The sequence below is a fragment of the Rhopalosiphum maidis genome, chromosome 3 (genome assembly GCF_003676215.2).
Source record: "Rhopalosiphum maidis isolate BTI-1 chromosome 3, ASM367621v3, whole genome shotgun sequence".
Classification (NCBI taxonomy): Eukaryota; Metazoa; Arthropoda; class Insecta; order Hemiptera; family Aphididae; genus Rhopalosiphum; species Rhopalosiphum maidis.
The window spans coordinates 9,979,605-9,998,018 of NC_040879.1; the positions used below are offsets into that span (position 1 = coordinate 9,979,605).

Sequence of the window (18,414 nt, forward strand, 5' to 3'; positions counted from 1 at the left end):
CATACATTTTTCATAATATCACCACAAAATTATAGCTTGAATACAAAGCAACGTCATCTATTAACCATACTAATTTAGTTTTAAAAAATGTTCTACTTATTTATTATGTTAAACCATCTCAAACTATTAACTAAATGATATTTTTCTACAAAAATCAGCCTTTCCCCTTCTACATTTCTCGCACAGTTCGGAAATTGTACAATCCATGTCACATATACCTTTTAATTCATCCTCTGGCGTTTTTTTAGAATGATGTAACCATGTTAGTGGTGGGATCTCTCCCGTATAAGTTAATTCGTTGGTAAAAATGATAAAGTGAATTCGTCGGTAAAGATGTTCAAGTGAATTCAGTATGAAATAGAGATCTATATTCCATGCATTTTTTCTTACACGCAATGTATTTTTAAATATAAGTTCTCCAAGACGATGATAAATACAAAATGTATACATACAAAGAGATATTTGTTACTTACAGAATTAACCAAATGTTATTATATACTCTACATTTCTGAAATAATATAAAATGATTTTGATTTTGATTTTTTACTACCATAAAGCTATATGTCTAATTCTTTGTATTATAAAACATGATGTTTCGAAGTTAAAATCTATATATTCAAGTATGGTTAGCGTATTGTCTATCTACTTCTCTGTTGTATCTTACGCATTCGGACTCCAAAACAACAATTCTCCGAAGACCATACACTAACAGCATAATCACATAATGTTGTCTATACCGACGGATTCTACTAGCGGAGACTATTAACTCGTGAAATGACGTTTGTATCTATAACGATTTAACTGATATTAGTAAATCTCGTCATATAATTCGAAATATTTTTTTCTATATGTGTGTAAGCTTACTATAGACATACCTTCCGGAATCGAACGATCAAAATGATGATCACGCAACATCATGGTCATTACCCTGAACTCTATATTTATTTTGCGTTCTTACACAGGAAGTCCATTCTCTTATTCTTTCCCCTGATATACGCGCTTGATGCATTCGTTATAAAAATCTCTCAGAGAAATATTCATATTACGCGAGGAAACTCGATTATTTTCAGTTGATTCATTTATCTCACTGTATAAATTAAATATATAAAATAATTTATCAATAAAATGTTATTACTTACTCATTAAACCAAATTGCGTCAACCGGTCAAACAAATCCTGCAGGTGATGGTTGGCAGTTATTTAAACGAATACGACACATATTTCTCGATTTTATAATAAAATAATGCAGCACAACTCAATTACAATCAACGGTCACATACGGTTAACGTTATTAAACACGAATGACCTGGAAGGTGATATATGTATAAACCAATATTATTGTATAATCGTAAATTTAAAAATATTTCACTTACGAACTGTTTTTCGGGAAAACCGTGAGAGAAAGGGTGAAAGTCGTAAGACGTAAAATTGATTCCCACAACTAGCTACATAAGTTGAATGCATTTGATTTTTCGAAAAACTGTTATTAAGGATTTTTAAACCGTCGTACTTGGGTTAAATATCATAAAAAATTAAAAAGTTTAAATAATATTTGATAAATTTGAGGCCCTGCTGGAAATCCCATCTTGGGCCATTACAAAAATTGTATTAATATGTTGTGTAAGTAACCAAAAATTATTAAATAATTTTTACTTACCACTAATGACACCTGTTCAGAAGAAATTACCAAGTTTTATCTTAATTTGACTCCCATGCACAATTAAGCTGTAATAATGCGTATGTCATGATTCTGTAAATGATTGACATATTTATATGATATTTCTGTATTTAATGGTGATACTATTCAATGAAACTCAGATGGATCATAAACAAACATCTAATAATATAATAGAAAACATTGAAGCTACTCACAACAATTAAAACCTGAATGACCAAAAATAATATGTTTGTGAGGCCGTTGGTGAATCTGTGTTAAAATAACCATTGACGTAATTAGGTCTAAAATATTAGAGGGGCTGCAGCTGCACAAATAAATACCTAATTTAATTTACTTACTTTCATGCTTTCCAAAAACTAGGAGGATAATCTTAGTTATTTTAATTTTCAATAGTAATAAGTAATAACTGCACAAATATGACTAGATACTTTTTTTGACATTTTGAATCACCAATTTTTTATTTATACAATTTACTTTTGAATTATTTTGTTACATTATTTTTTTTATTATTATTTTATTGCTTAAATTATTATTAATTCTTGAATAATCATAAACATTTGAGGGGAATAAAAAACATTTTGAGGGTGCTAAGCCTCCCTAAGTCTACTCCTAGTTGTGTAAATGTGTATGACAAAAGATGTATGGATGTTTCAACAACAATTATTTTTAACATTTTTTGACTTAAAAATTCAGTTTCAAAAACCTACATACTTGTTAAAATCGGTTGTAAATTATATTATAATACATATATTTTATATGTTACTTATTTTTGTCATAAAATACAAGAAAAAAACATTCAATTATACATTAAATAGTCAAAATATATTTGTTAAGCTATATGAATTGAAGAATACATTGTTGAATAGAAGAGATGTGACATATTTACTTTAGTGAACAGATTGAGTGTTTCATATTTCATGATTATACAAAATTAAATTAAATAACTTAATTAAAGTTCATATATTAATACAGGTCTTAAGTTTGTAATCTAGGTTTGAATACAAAATAATTATTTATAGGAATATAAATATCCATTATTCAAAAAAAATTATTATTTCAATTTTTTGTTTTTATAGATGAAATTTGCATTTAAATAGTGTAAAAGTATGTACACATTAATAAGACAATAAATAAAAACCAACAAACCATGTTTAGTAATAATAGATCACATATTTACTATCTGAACTAGCCGCAGAAAATGAACTCCTGAGGAAACACCGAATTCTATCATTGAATATGGAACATAGATTTGAAGTTGCAGTTTCCTTATTATTGAATGAGGTATACACTTTATGTCTATGAGAAAAGAAAAATAATAACAATATAAATAACTTTAAATAAACCTTTCATAAGTAATACATTTTAACACTAAATAACTTACATGATTTGAGTTACGAAGCTTTTAATGTGTTTGTTGTAGATAGTATGAGTTTAACTTGCTTTTTGTAAATACGATGCAGTACCATGCTTATACATCTATGAACCGATTACACTTGCATGTGTTGAGTAAAGACTTTGTGGCAGAGATATGAAACAGAATCACCAGTGGAATTCATTTAATACAGAATTCTGAATTTTAATCACTGCATACTAAAAACCAAAAATATTCAGTATAAATTATTTAAGACAGATAGGTACCAAAAATATTAATTATATAAAGTTTTAGATACCTTATGAATAGGTGTAGACCAATATTTTGTATGCATACCTTGACTTGGTCCACTACCACCATATTCTCATTGTCTGATTCTTGTGCTTTTGTTGTACTGGGAACTAAAATAAAAATACAAAAAAATGAATTATATTAGCTAATTAAATCATTTGATATTAAACAAGTATATTTAAATATTCAGTTTATTTATATTTAGTCTTTTAAATATACTCGTATGTCAGCAGAGTACCAACAGTGAGATTATAATGTTCTAAAAGAATTGCTTCGCGCGGAACCAACTATTAGGAGTACACAATTTGCAGTACCTATATTTACTTAATTTTTCACACTGCACAAAGGAATACTATCGTTAACATTTTTAAATTAAGTTTGAAAACCATCTATCAATTAATACCTATTAATAATGTATTGATTTGGGTACCCCTTAACATAAAGGAACAGAAAATTCGTATTTTTATTAGCTGAATACCTAAAAATTTACTGAAATAATTTTTTTTTTTTAAACGGGTAAGTACCCATTTAATCACCATAATTCATATTATGACTTGTTGAGAATCTTTCAGATATTAAAAATAATGTGATTGACATATTTCCGTCTATTGCAAAAATATTAATTACGTACTGTATACATACAAAAAAAAAAAAAAATCAAAAGTAATTATTATTATTATTATGTTGATAGCTAATTTTGGTAACAACACCAGGACATGAGTTCCTAAACCGGTAATGTCGCGGAAAATCCGGGACGAATGGCCATCCTAAGGTAAATATACAAAAGGAATGAATTTCAATTGCATGTTTAAAATTATAAATCATAATGAATAAAGGTTTTTTTAGTTACAACCGGTCTCCGTCCTCCCTGGTTAATTCTGGATTGAAAAAATTCAGTAAAAGGAATTGGAAATGTTTATGCATTCCAAAAATAAAATAATAATATAAATAGAATTAAATAAATTATAAATATCTAATTAGATCTCATAACAAAAATAAGTAACATGGTGAAAAACCCCGTGGCGGTCAACGTGTTAATAATTTCAACATTATTTGTGATTTTTATCTTCTTTGGTCTATGACACTTTTAACAATATTACATAACCACTTTGGAATTCATACAATCCATTTTTTTTAAAATAACTAATTATTCCATTTATATTTTATTATATGCACTTACCACTGCCCACATTAACACAGAATCTAATAATATATTAAAGTGAAGTGCAATCAGGTGCCTAATTAATTAAATTTTATATTTTATATTATTTATCGTATGTATGCATAAATTTAATAAGATCTTATAAATTTAAGAATTAACTACTAAAGTAGGCACACTATTGTAAAATATAACTTGGTTTTTAGTTTTTTTTTTAAATATTTTTAATATTTTGATATCAATTGTCATTTAACTTTTTTATTTCAATATATTAATCATGCAATTACTTTTACAGTGCTTTTAGTGATTATGAAAATGTAACTCGTTGTGCATTTTACAATAAAGAAACTGAAGATTATTTAGGATGCTTTAGTTATATTGAACAAGTTGACTAATCCATCATACTATTTACCAACTCAAACTCGGAATTCTACTCATGACTAAAAAATGTGTGAAGAAATTTAACATAATCCTCACTGGGAATAACAGGTTAGATGAACAGATTATTTTATTTTTTTTTATAAATTGTTATTTAATCTTTAATTAAATAAAAATTAAAAAAAACTGATTTTGTGATTATGGAAACAATAAACCAAGATCCTCAATTACTTCAAAGTGATATCTATGCATGAATTTAACATATTATATTATATCTACAATTAGTTGGCTTATAAATAAATTATTGATTAAATCTATATCAGCTGGAAGTTGTAAATTGTTAGCTGCTAACTGCTTCGATGGTATGAATGCACAATTTTGATCCTATTATTACTAAGAAATTCATTGAACTAGCTGGTTATCACCCCTTTACAAAAAATAAATATTTTATTATGTTTAGTAATTTTGCAATCACATTTTCAAATATTTAGATTAATTTTAAGATATACCATAAACTTATTCACACTGTTTTACGGTAAGGTGCCCCCAGGTGGAATTGGTTTAAAAGTTTATAGCAATGATGCATGCCTATAGATATATACTAATATAATATAATAATATTGACTAATTCCCATCAAAAATTTAATCAACCTTCTGTAATACTTAGGTATAGTAAAACAGTTTTACTTTAATAGGAATTTCATGCAGTATACTTGAATTGATCTGCAGAGCATCTCTTCTCAAAAGTTAACATTTTTTATTAATTATTTATATTATTTTAAAATTATATTATTAGTTTTTCTTAATAGTTTTTTACTTTTTTTTATCACTAGGTGTATGAACCAGATGCAAAAGAGAGAAAAATCATCGTTTGCCGACATTAAAGTTCATTGGCTATCGGTCAGTAGAAGAAACATTTAGTGTCTAATCTCTGACCTAGCAACATAAACCTAGTCAGTATAGGAAAGATCTGTACAGTGCTTGAATTGAAAAAAATAAATATAAATATAATTATAAAAGAGATTAGTACGCTTAAATATTTTTAAGAAGGGGTATTCCATCCACCTTACCACAATTCAAGCACTGGATATATAATACTAATACAAAACGATAATATTGTTTAAATAATTTTTATTTAATTAAAAAAAATTAAATAAAAGCGCCATCGCCGCCGCCTCTGCCACCTCTTTCATCACCACCACCACCTCGCTTGCGCAGATCACACTTGTGTTTGCCGGGCCACGACTTCCTAAGTCGCACCATTCGCAGATATTGAAGGAGCTGTAAACATATTGATGAATTTATTTAATTGTTAAAACATACAGAAAAATTGTATTAGTCATACATAATATTAAATAATAGAGATCAGCACACTTCATAAAATTAATATTGGTAAGGCCTGATGGTAAGGGTTACTCTACTGACTGGGCCTGGGCGTAATGAGCAATGTTGATCTCTAAATATTTTAATAAAATAAATATCACCAATACCATATTTGGGTCCTCTCCTATATATGCAGATGTACGGCCACCAAGCCCTGACTTTTTACCCCGCCTTTCTCTTCCACGATCCCTTTCAGAGGAGTTGTGGGCGAGTTCGGGAGGAGCCGTTGCATCGAATTGAGGTTGATGTGATGGTGATAATGAGCGGTCATGATGGAGCGGCGGCGAAGGCTGCTGCTATTTTGCTGTTGTTGATTGTAGATTCATGTTTCTTTAATTTAAAAAAATTACTATATTATAATATAATCAAAGAATTTAAAAAGTGGTGTATTTAATAATTTATATCATGTTAATATAAATTATTACCATTCATGTACTTATAAATTTATTGTGATGACATTTTGAGAATAATTGAACTGTAATGTTAAATAAGTATATTTAAATATTCGATTTGATCATATTTAGTCTTTTAAATATACTCCCATGTGAGAGTACTAACAGTGAGATTATAATATTTTAAAAATACCGCTTCGCGCAGGACCAACTATTATGAGTATACAATTTACAGTACCTATATTTACTTAATTTTTCACACCATACAAAGGATAACTATCGTAATTATTTTTAAATGTTTACATTAAGTTTTGAAAACCATCTATCAATTAATACCTACTATAAATGTATTGATATTGGGTACCCCTTAATGCCTTCATATAAAGAAACAGACAATTCAAAAAAATTGTATTAGCTGTAAACTCAAAATGTATTAAGATAATTTTTTTTTTTTTTAACGAGTAAGTGGATGTCGTTTTGGTTCACAGTAGGTTAAAAATGGTTATCTGTATAAAGGATGGTATTAAATTTGAATTCAATGATATAATATCAATGTATATTAAAAAGAACTATGCGAAGACGGTTTGTCAGTCTAGGATATTTTATATTATATTTATTACTTATTAGTTATTAATAAATTGTGTCCGGACTCATTTTACCGCCATCGCTGTAGGGTATGAAGACTTATAGAAAATACCTAAAGAAAAATAAATACATACCATGAATATTTTTCAAATGTTTGAGGAGGTTGGGCTTATAATTCAATGTTTTAAGGCATACGGTACACAAAAAACAAGCACCCGCATGTTTTTTTTTTGGAGGGCGATAAAATTATCTTCACGTGCAACCTTTGACCGACACTTTTCGCATTTAAACATGTGGTAAATGTTTATGATAAAACGAATGAAAATATAATGTTTGAAAATTAAGCTGAGCTAAGGTCTGTGAAAACACAGAGCAAAGGCAAAGTGAACGTAAAGGTGTAGGTGTCTGCAATAGACTGACTCTATCTAGGTGACCGACAGATCACACCATTTTCAGGAGAAACGCATTTTAAGCCAGGACATGGTAAAATGTTAATAAGGTTGTTTTTGAACTGGATACCCAAAGCATTTCGATAAAATTGATCATTCGTGCTTTTGTACGCGGCATTTGACAAAATGAGCGTTTAGAGACAGCGCCTCTTATCTGCACTGTTATTACCAGTATTACACTATCATCATAGTTGCCTTATCACATAATCGGTTGATTACATTTAAATATTATATTTAAACAAACAGCCATAATATTATATTATTTAATAATTATATTAATTGTAATATATTTTAATTATTTAGTATAATTAATTTATATAGTACAAACTACAATGTCATCAAGTGAATAATTAGAAGTAATACATTTATAATTTTGTTCTCTTCAAGGTAATGATTTAAAAAATCCATAATAATATGTAAAACCAGTCTTGTTTGTAAAGTATTTGTAAATTATTTGAATACATATTCTCTCATATACTCATTACCACCCAATCCAAAACTGACAAATATTTAAGTTCTAAATTAAACAATATTATGTGTATAAAATATTTTAATTGAAAACTAATATCTATTGTTTTGATACACTATAATATTAGGTATTTTGAGAAGAATAAGTATGAACTTACTTTTTGGCGAAGGTGGCCAAACAGAAATTTTTGGTTTATGAGCATCAGAAATGTCATTATCAAATTCTATAAATTAAACAATATTATATGTATAAAATAAATTAGTTGTAAACTCATATATTTTTTTGATTAACTGTATGCAGTATTTAGTAGTATAAAAATTAACCTGAATAATCAGGACAATCGGAATAGTATGAATTATTTGATTTTAATTTTCGTTTTGATTTATTTTCATAATCATCATCTGACAGATCAGTTTGATTAGTAGCTTTTCCTGCCATATTTCTAGCTTGCAGTACTGATGCTGTTAAAATTTTTAATTTTAATAAATTAGTAAGAAATATTATATAAATAATAAAGCTAAAAGGTAAATTATTATAACATTAATTTTACCGATATTTGATTTAAGAATCCTCGATTTAAAATAATCAAAATCACATTCATTAGGTATACTTTTACGATCAATTAATTTAGAAGCTTGATTTATATTTTTAGGCCACGCACAATGAGTTCCATCTTTGTTAACCCAAGAGCTAGGTACTGCTTCTACTGAATCATCGTCAAAAAAATGAACGACAGAATAACTTGACATGGTATTACATTTAATGTAATTTACCTATAGAAAGAAATTCATGTTATACATAATAAATAATAAAATAAATAGATATACATCATATAACTAATAAATGATATTGCATTATTGAAATGTACATAAAAAAAATCTATGATAGTTACTAACTGTGGAAATAATTGTATTAATGAATAGTAAATTAAATTTAAAAAAATTATGCATTTTAAATATTTTTATCATTTTAAAATATTTAAAAATAAAACTAAATTAAAATAAATAAGTTAATATTAAACATCATTAGTATGTAAAATAGAGTACGCTATCTGTTTATTATTATTATCCATGAGCAACATGTACTTTGAAAAGTGTGTGAACTCTATATAAATAGCAGTGAAATTCTCAGACAATTCATCAACTATTGCTATACCTAATTTTATACTGTTAATAAGTTTTTCAAAAAAACAAATAGTTTCATTAAATTTCTTAGCTAAAACTACATTTTTACTGCAATTAGTATAACAAATATTTATAATCTTAAAAATGCTTAGTTCATCTTCATTATTGTTAAACCCTATATAACAATCATTCTTTGATTTTACGTTTATTTTAATATTATTTTTAATAAATGTTTAAAATTGAGAGGCAGTGAAATACTCAAATAATGGTCCATTACTATGCAATTTTTTGTACACTATTTTACAATTTGAGCTTTCATAATTTAATTTAGGTTCGCTAAATGTTATAATTTCTTGATAGCGATTAATGATTTGCTCCAAAGGTTTTTCATGTTTCCTCACCATTTTTTTAAAAAACTTCATATAGTTTTCAAAAGGAAAACATGAGCACTTCTCTAGAAAAACAAATTTTTTATAATCTTCAACTATATGTATTAGTCCATGGATATTATGTGATACAAATTGTTCTCCATAAAGCTCCTCAAATTTTTTAACAAAATGTATTATTATTTTTTCACTAAAATTAAGTATTTTTTCAAGAATATAAGAAGATAAAAGAATTCTAAAAGCTAGATGTATGCAAATAAAATGAATATAGCATTCATTTAACAGAATTCCTTTTAGAACTATTGGCCGTACACAGCAAAAATAGTTTGAACTCAGTTGCTTTCCATCTTAATACTTAAATGCGTACAGTGTCCGTCGGTTTTCTCCGCGAAACACAATTTGACTGTACACCAAAAAACTCACACAGGTGTACGTTTCCCGTGCATGTGTTTGCCAATCAACATTCTCATACAAGACCAGCCTCAACAAGCATCTTAAGAACGCTCATGGTATGTACTAATAATATAAAGTTTTATTTCTATCTTATACAATATTAATTTATATTATTTTCCTAAGGTATCGTCAACATTCCACTCCATTTGAGACCAATGCCTGCTGCACCGATCGCTAATCCCGTTCAACCAGCACGACCAAGCGTGATACAGTTCGCGCCTCCTACCACTCCACAGATCCAGATAGCACCGCAAATATTTGTTTGGTAAATATTATATAATTAAAGTTCACGTGCATTTACGTCAAAGGCGAACAGAAAAAACAACTTCTTATGGAATTTATACCTCAAGTCACACTCATCAACATCGAAGACCTTGGATGCCCACGTTTGAATCAAATATGTGATGAAGAAACTCTACCTTGCTGTATTTTTCATATGGAATTTAATCCAAAACAATGTACATTCTATAAAGTATTTGCTATAAGGAAATGGTTTATAAATAATTCTTAAAAATTGTATACATTTTATTGAATAAACATAATAATATTTTAACATTGTTTTTTAATTTATTTATATGCTAACATTTATATGTCGGTATTTACAAGGTTTTAATTAAATATAAGGGTTTCCATCTATCTGAAACAGAAAAAAACTTATATTTACAATAAAACTATATAAGCATAAATTAGGTTATTCATTGCAGTAGCAGCCTCATCAAATCTTTCTCTTCCTCGTTCCAGTTCCATCCATCTTCCTCAAGTTCTGACCATATGTCATCTTCCCTGTAAAAATAAATTGTTAGTAAAATAATTTAAATATATATTTTGTAATAACTTACTCTAAACTATAATGTTCATGGGCCAGTGTATTTATTTTATCTTCTAACACCGCCCTCTTATCGTCATAGCTGTTGTATGTCAACTTTTTAGTTTTTATTGTTTTGAGTTGGTGATTAAATGATCGTATCGATACATTCTCCTTGTATAATTCCACTCCAGCTTCATCAAACAAACACTTTCTATGGTCCTCAAGAGTCATGTGATTCTTAACCACATGAGCTCTGATTCCCTTCGTCTTGATCTTTTCACCACCAACTCTGTCCTCCGCTCCAGCATGTATGTTGAAAGCGTAGGACTTTACCCTCAATGCACAAAACTCGGTGATTATATTCTCATCCACCTCATCAGAAAACAGCCCCGGCTCCTTCTTTCTCTCAGCTATATAACAAGGATGGTCACTGGGCAGGTTGGCGGTGTCCATCCTGTCCAACAAACTAGGGTTAGCCACCAAGTCCACATAAAAATCATCCGTCTGAATGTGATATACTAGTGAATCTGAAAAAATAATAAATTAATATATTATATAAGTATAGTTTTAAAATATTTACCTGTGTCAGTGTACATTAATTTAATTTTGTCTCCATAATGTCTCTGCATTACATTATAATGGTAGTCGTACATCAGTGTCTTACTTATATCTAGTACTGTAAATCCTGTAAATAATAAATGTGTTAATAAATGATAAAAGTGTAATATATTTACCAATATAAATAGGTTTGTCAAATCTTATAATTTTATTCTCCAAAGCAATAGCATTTAGGTTCTCACTGTACTTTGTACAGTGCTTGAATGTACATTTGTTTATTAGTTTCTGTAACCTCCTCTCGCAAAACACCAACTCCATCTTCATCTCCTTCCTCTTTGATTGCATAATTTTTCCTAGAAAAATAAAATGTTAGTAAAAATAGAATAAATTTAATAAATAAAGTGACATACCAAATACAGCGTTATTCATCAATTTAAAAAAGTCCTTTTCAAAATCATTCCTCGCCTTCTTCCTCATCTCGGTGTTCAACTTAATATATTTAGCCAGCCAGTCAGACTGGTTAAATTGTATCACTCTATGTACCTGTAATAATAAGAAAAATGTTAAAAATCTGTTTTAAAATCTTATAAAATATGAATATTTACTTTTTCAACTATTAATCCATTTTTAATCGCTTGCTGCAGGTTCCTATAATGTATAATATAATTTTTTTTCTCCTCGAACGTTCCCATCAACTTCCGTACCTTCGATCCACGTGGCACACTGTTTTGCGGTAGGAAGGGGAGGTCATTGTGGTTATCATGCAAATGTCGTGGGTATGACACATCCACCTCATATACACGTCCTATGGCTGATGTATCTTCTAAATCATCTAATCCGTTCAAAGTGGGCTCAACCCAGTTGAACCCACCGTATGGCATGTACTGCGACATGGCCCATCCATACAAGTTGTTACCTATAAAAATAAAAAATATTAATAAGTAAGAAAAAAATTAATAAAAAATATATACTTACAGTCCTGATAAATAATCCACGATTTCTCTTTCGCCTCATCATACCCCGGGGTTTTCTCGTTGTTCGCCTTCGCGTACCGTTTACTCGTCTGCACCAATCCACCACGTATACCTATAAAAAATAAATAAGATTATTATATGTACATTTTTAAAAATAATATATATACTAACCATTTTCAAACATTAGCAACATGTCATAATCGTGTAGCAACTGCAACTTTTGACTCGTGAACTTTAGCATAGCGTCAAAACTTAAGCCGGGAGCAGTATAATAGTGGGCAGCGTCCAGGTTGTACGCCCTCATGCATACGTCACGAAAGTTTTTGAAAACGTCTGCCAGTAGTAAAACATCGATTTTTAGGTAGAGGTCGCTATAATCCCCGAGCGTTTCACAATCAAAGTGGTCCCAGACGTCCTTCGCGTGTTCAAATTCTTCCTCCTTTATACCAGTCTCCGTCAACGTGCTGTAAAAGTCTCTCTTCCTCGGTAATCTTGTTTCCTTCAGCCGCTCCCAACTATCCGTGTACTCGTAAGGGTACACCCCCTCCGAGTCACGAGCGGCATATCTCCGGTGACAAACTGTTTAGCTGTCTCACGGAAGTTGTCATGTTCGGGTGTAACCAAATTTTCGGCCAGGGACGACAAACTCGACGCCATAAACCTGAACGTGTCGATAAACCGAACAGTGAAGGTACTACTTTTATGTTTCGAAAAAGATATATATTTCTCCTCACTGTTCGGTATAACGTTGATAGTCTGAGTATCATAACCAAGTTCAGTGACTATGAAGTGCGAGTCGTAGTTTGTGAGATTATGAAAAAAGACAGGGACAAATTTAGGTTGTTGCAACTCTAAGTTACACCTAGAGCACAAGGTCTGCCTAAATTTGCCCGTCAAATGATCATGATCCCTAACCTTATCGCCCCCGGCTAAACTACATTTGTATAAGTTACACACAGTACACTCTTGGTGTGTTTTTTCTTCGCCCTCGGTCATAATAATCGTTATATTCGTCTTCATCAGATTTTCAATTTTCTGGGTCACCTCAACTATTGACTCCACAAAATGTCTCGCCACGTCCGTCCTGTTTTCATCACCTCTGTATATTACCGGCCCCGCCGGTATCTCGTACTCTTCCAAAAGTGTTGCCGGTACATTGTCGCTCGCCTTCACCAAAAACCCGTAGCTCATCGCCTCGTGCCTCTGTATAACTCCTTTTTTCTCCTCCGTCTTCACCAGCAATGACTCAAAATCGGCGTATATGACAAACGGGTGCCTAACCGTTTATTTCCACGCCTTGAATTCAACGTTATCACCCTCCTTCGGCATCTCCGGTAAAATTGGTTTGTGTCCCCCGCATATCAGCTTGTGCTGCTCTAACGCTTCCTACCCACTCAACTTGAACTAACAATTTTGTTTGTCAAAACTCGTGAAACACCTTTTGCAGAAAACAACGCGTCCATCATGTCCGGTTTTCTGTGCACGAACGAGCCGTGAAAAATTAGAAATATATGTGTAGTGCGAGTTATCACCGTCCGTCACCATCAACAAGTCGAAATGATTGGATTTTTCTTCGTCAACAACACGTAGCGGGTACACCTCGTACGTGGGGAATTTCTTGGGTGGATGAAATTTTTTATTGATACCGTACACGTTAATAGAAACGTTTGTGTTATTTTTTTCAAATTTGGATATATCGGACAGAGGTGTCGGGAATAAAATACCTTCAAAATTATACTTGTCCTCTTGCTTTTTATAATTTTCACCAATACGAAATGCTCCCATCACATGCCTCGCTAAAATCGCCCACTTGAAGCATTCCTGATCCGTATTCTGTGGGTTGATGGTACCCCGCTTCCTATCGATGAACGCCGGCAACTCAATATACGACGATCCATCCATCGGTATATATTTATATATAGCAACCAATAACCCGTCTATCGACTCTAATGTAAATCCACTTCCTCTTCCCATATATTCGTCCTTCTCTTTCATCAACTTGATATACGCCCTCTCTGCAATCGTTCTGATGTCACTATCTGGGAAAATTTCTACCGCCACTGTTTTAAACGCCCTGTTCTCCGATGAGTTTGGCATGTTGGGTCGGTTGTATGTTGTCTCGAGTTTCAAATTGAATTTAATTGCATGTTTCTGTATGTATGTTTTCAGCAAATTTACTAGCTCAGGCATAAGTGGACGGAAAAAATCTGAATAAATTTTTATATTGGTGATATTTTTGGCATAGTACCAGACGATTTTGCGGTTCGCGGACGATAAAATTTCAACAAACCCGGGGGACTGAACCATATTCAACCTAACCTTTTTAGCGTTCGCAGCTGAGGTGGTGTTAACAGACGAAACACGCTTACCGTTAATGGAAACGATGTAAGAATCTTTAAAAATAAAAAAACCTAATATTAATATCTAATAAAATAAATTTAATAGCGAATCTATTAGAAATCTAATTAACGACTAATTTCAGCTATTTAACATGTATTTAACATGTATCGAATAATAAATCTAATTTAACGGTATGTATTTTAAAAAATTTAATTAACTTGTGGTCAATAAATATTTCACATCAGCATATCTTTAAAAATTCAACTTCTTCGTATAAACAATTCAAGACGTTTAAAATCAACGGGTCTTTTAAAAATCTAATTGATTCCGAAAAATAAAATAAAACTAACCTGTATTCTCAAATTCGTCCATGGCTTGCATACACATAACGTCGTCATCGGACACCGTATTTGAACCACCAGCCGGAACATCAGGGACAAATATTTGCGGTGCTATCTGGATTTGTGGAGTGGTAGGAGGCGCGAACTGTATCACGCTTGGTCGTGCTGGTTGAACGGGATTAGCGATCGGTGCAGCAGGCATTGGTCTCAAATGGAGTGGAATGTTGACGATACCTTAGGAAAATAATATAAATTAATATTGTATAAGATAGAAATAAAACTTTATATTATTAGTACATACCATGAGCGTTCTTAAGATGCTTGTTGAGGCTGGTCTTGTATGAGAATGTTGATTGGCTAACACATGCACGGGAAACGTACACCTGTGTGAGTTTTTTGGTGTACAGTCAAATTGTGTTTCGCGGAGAAAACCGACGGACACTGTACGCATTTAAACATGTTTAAAATTCTTGAAATGAAAACTAGTGAAACGAATAGTGTTTAAAAAAAAACATAGACAAATAAACTCACTGATAAAAATTAAACACTTTTTGGTTTGGAAAAGATTTTATATCTCGATCGTCTTGTACGGTTTTTAATGAATGTCGTCATCTCATCCAAATTTTTAGCTGGCGACTCCATCTGTGTACATTTTTCGCGTAGATATGTCACAAACTCCTCGGACTGGTAATGAATTAATGGTACGGTGTATACTTCTTTTGGTATAATACTTTCTATAATGCTCCGCTCCAGATATTGTAGTCGAATAAGGTCCTCCCGGTTCAATAACACTCTGCAACCGATTTGAGTTTTATCTTCAATCACCAACACATTTTCACCGGTATATACCATGGATGATAGTTTCATTATTTCATCTTCGAAAAATATAACGCGACTATGTTTCTGCGGTGTATCCAGTATAAAGGACAGTATATGTCCCATATAAGAATATATTTTTTTTAAAAAGTCTGTAGTAATCTGAACGTATCGCGATGAAGTTAATATATTTACAACGACCTGGTAGTTTTCATCTGATAGAATACCAACTTGTACAAATTTTCGGACCGCAAAGTCGAGTGTGTAGCTTGTGGATTCAATGAGGTCGGCTGGTGGCGATGGCGGCTCATAAGTAAAGGCCTTCTTCTTGTATAACGCTGCGTTTTCTTCAATTGAACCAGCCATGTTTTTTAAAATCGTTTTAAAATAATAAACACTTGAAAATTTAAAATCGTTTTAAAATCATAAACACTTAGAAAATTTTTAAATACTGTTGAGTAAGGACTGTGAATACATGGAGAGAACGAAATGCATTTCAGTTAAAGGTATGGGTGTCTGAAACAGACTGACTCTGTCTTGGCGGACAACGGAGCGAGTGTCCAGAAATCTCAGCATTTTCGGGGTCGCAAAATATTAATTGGGTATCTCTAATGTGACTTGTTATAGAATGTCTTGATGCATATAGAACACTTAAAACATACACCCGCGTGCCTCTTCTGGTGAACGGTCAAATTACGTTTCACGGTGAAGACTGATGAACATTCATTGCATTTAAACATAATGATATAGTTTAAGGAATAATTGATAACAAATATAATATGTTAAAAAAAGTAAACACAGAAAAACACGTAGTGATAATTGTAAAATAGTAGACAATTTATTGTAAACGGTAAAATAATTGCGTGGAGACTTCGAAAACACGTAGCGAACAACGCATGCGTACAATTATAGATGTCTAGAACAGACTGATTCTATATCATTGACCGTTCAATTATGTTTTAGGATTTTTTAAAGGTATGATAGTATTTCGTGGGAAAGTACAAATATCTTTATGTATATCAGTAATTAATATGTTAATCAAAAATATTAATTTTATCTTATTGTTATTAACTAATAGGTATGATAGTATTTTGTGGGAAGATTCTGATATCATTGTAAGTTATTCAATAATAGGTATATATTAATTTGTTGTTGTACCTATAGCTATTAATGTATACAATAATATGATAATGATAACTTGATAACTGATCAGATGTAAACACGTAGTGGTTAAATATATAGATCGGGGAGAGGGTAAATGTATATCGCATACATACGCGACCGGTGGCGGACCAGTAGGGTTTTGGTGAGGTGATGAAGGGTAAATATACGTCACACACGTAGTGGATCAGGCGGCGCGCGGCGGGGTCAGCAATGTTCAATGGCTCAATAATGTTCAATGGCTCAGCAATGTTCGAATCGGTGGAGGCTGGGTGAGTAAGACTCATGAGGTGGGGAGGGGTAAAATATACGTCACACACGTACGCGATCGGGCGGCGGGTTCAGCAATGTTCAATGGCTCAAGGGCTCATACTTCTGAACTGTCTATTTTATACTACTGGTTGGTTTTGGATTAAGCAGTCATTTTTAAAAGCTGATTTGACCGAGAAATAGTACTTTTGTACTAACCTAACTTGACTTTTTTTTATAAGAACCGATATCTAACTCGTTTTTGTCAATTTTGGCAAAAGTACGTTTTGGATTTCCACCCCTCAATTATGATTAGTAATGTGTCTTTATTACGCTTCTCTACCGGTACGAGAAAAAAACTACCCGTTTCACGTTCAACTCTACTAAATACCCACTGACCTTCAACTCGATAGTCGATGTCCTCTGTGGTATTTTCGCCTTCCTAATTTGGATTCGTCAATTTCAACAATTAATCCCGTTCCACCTAAATACGAAGTATTTTTTAAGAATAATGCACTAAAAATTGTCTAATATTGTGAAAATAAAATTTTAAATTTTTGCGTGTGGTATGGGCAGTTTCTATTCGTGTGTTGCGGCACTCGTCGCTACGCTCCTCGGCGCCGTCGGATGGTGTTCTAAAAACAATTCAATATCCGTAGGTATTATAATGTTTTTAAATTTTTTGAAACTCGATTTGATAGCTGCAGAACTCCCTGTTTCATTTCCATAACCGAATATTGGGTTTATTAAACCTAACCACAGAGGTACTAGTTACATACATTTCATAATGTATAGTATTAGTTCAGGTAAATATAACGGGGTAATATTATTTCCGGTTTGTAAAAACGATTTATTTTTATTAAAAATTCTTTCAACCCATTTTTGAAATGAAATATTTAAGTCGCCCAAAGCTTCATTCAAACTTTCCCGGGACTCTGCTAAAATAATGTTTTCATCTATTTCGGAACTCCATATATTTTCCAATATTGTTTCGTTGTCCATTAAACCAGTTGAACTTATATGGATAATTCTTAGTTTGTATTTTTCA

The 18,414-nt window shown here is 31.3% G+C and overlaps 1 protein-coding gene and 2 pseudogenes across 1 annotated transcript; all 3 read right to left on the reverse strand.

Annotated features, from left to right (window-relative positions):
• Positions 1 to 10,814: 10,814 nt before the first annotated feature.
• LOC113560240 lies at positions 10,815 to 12,378 on the reverse strand. Its single transcript, XM_026966002.1, has 6 exons — positions 12,091 to 12,378; positions 11,896 to 12,028; positions 11,662 to 11,838; positions 11,508 to 11,612; positions 10,959 to 11,454; positions 10,815 to 10,902 (listed from the first exon to the last, which is right to left on the reverse strand). Exons 1-6 carry the CDS (start codon positions 12,376 to 12,378, stop codon positions 10,815 to 10,817), a joined length of 1,287 nt encoding a protein of 428 aa, XP_026821803.1.
• Positions 12,379 to 12,397: 19 nt separating this feature from the next.
• Positions 12,398 to 15,342, reverse strand: LOC113559668 (annotated as a pseudogene).
• A 325-nt stretch (positions 15,343 to 15,667) lies between these two features.
• On the reverse strand, positions 15,668 to 16,322 carry LOC113559667 (annotated as a pseudogene).
• Between the last annotated feature and the right edge of the window lie 2,092 nt (positions 16,323 to 18,414).

Coding starts and splice junctions, on each gene's coding strand:
- LOC113560240 (XM_026966002.1), bottom strand. CDS start 12,378: ATGTCGCAGTACATGCCATACGGTGGGTTCAACTGGGTTGAGCCCACT. Junction 11,839..11,895: donor GATGAATAACGCTGTATTTG/GTATGTCACTTT, acceptor TTATTTTTCTAG/GAAAAATTATGCAATCAAAG. Junction 10,903..10,958: donor CATGAACATTATAGTTTAGA/GTAAGTTATTAC, acceptor TTATTTTTACAG/GGAAGATGACATATGGTCAG.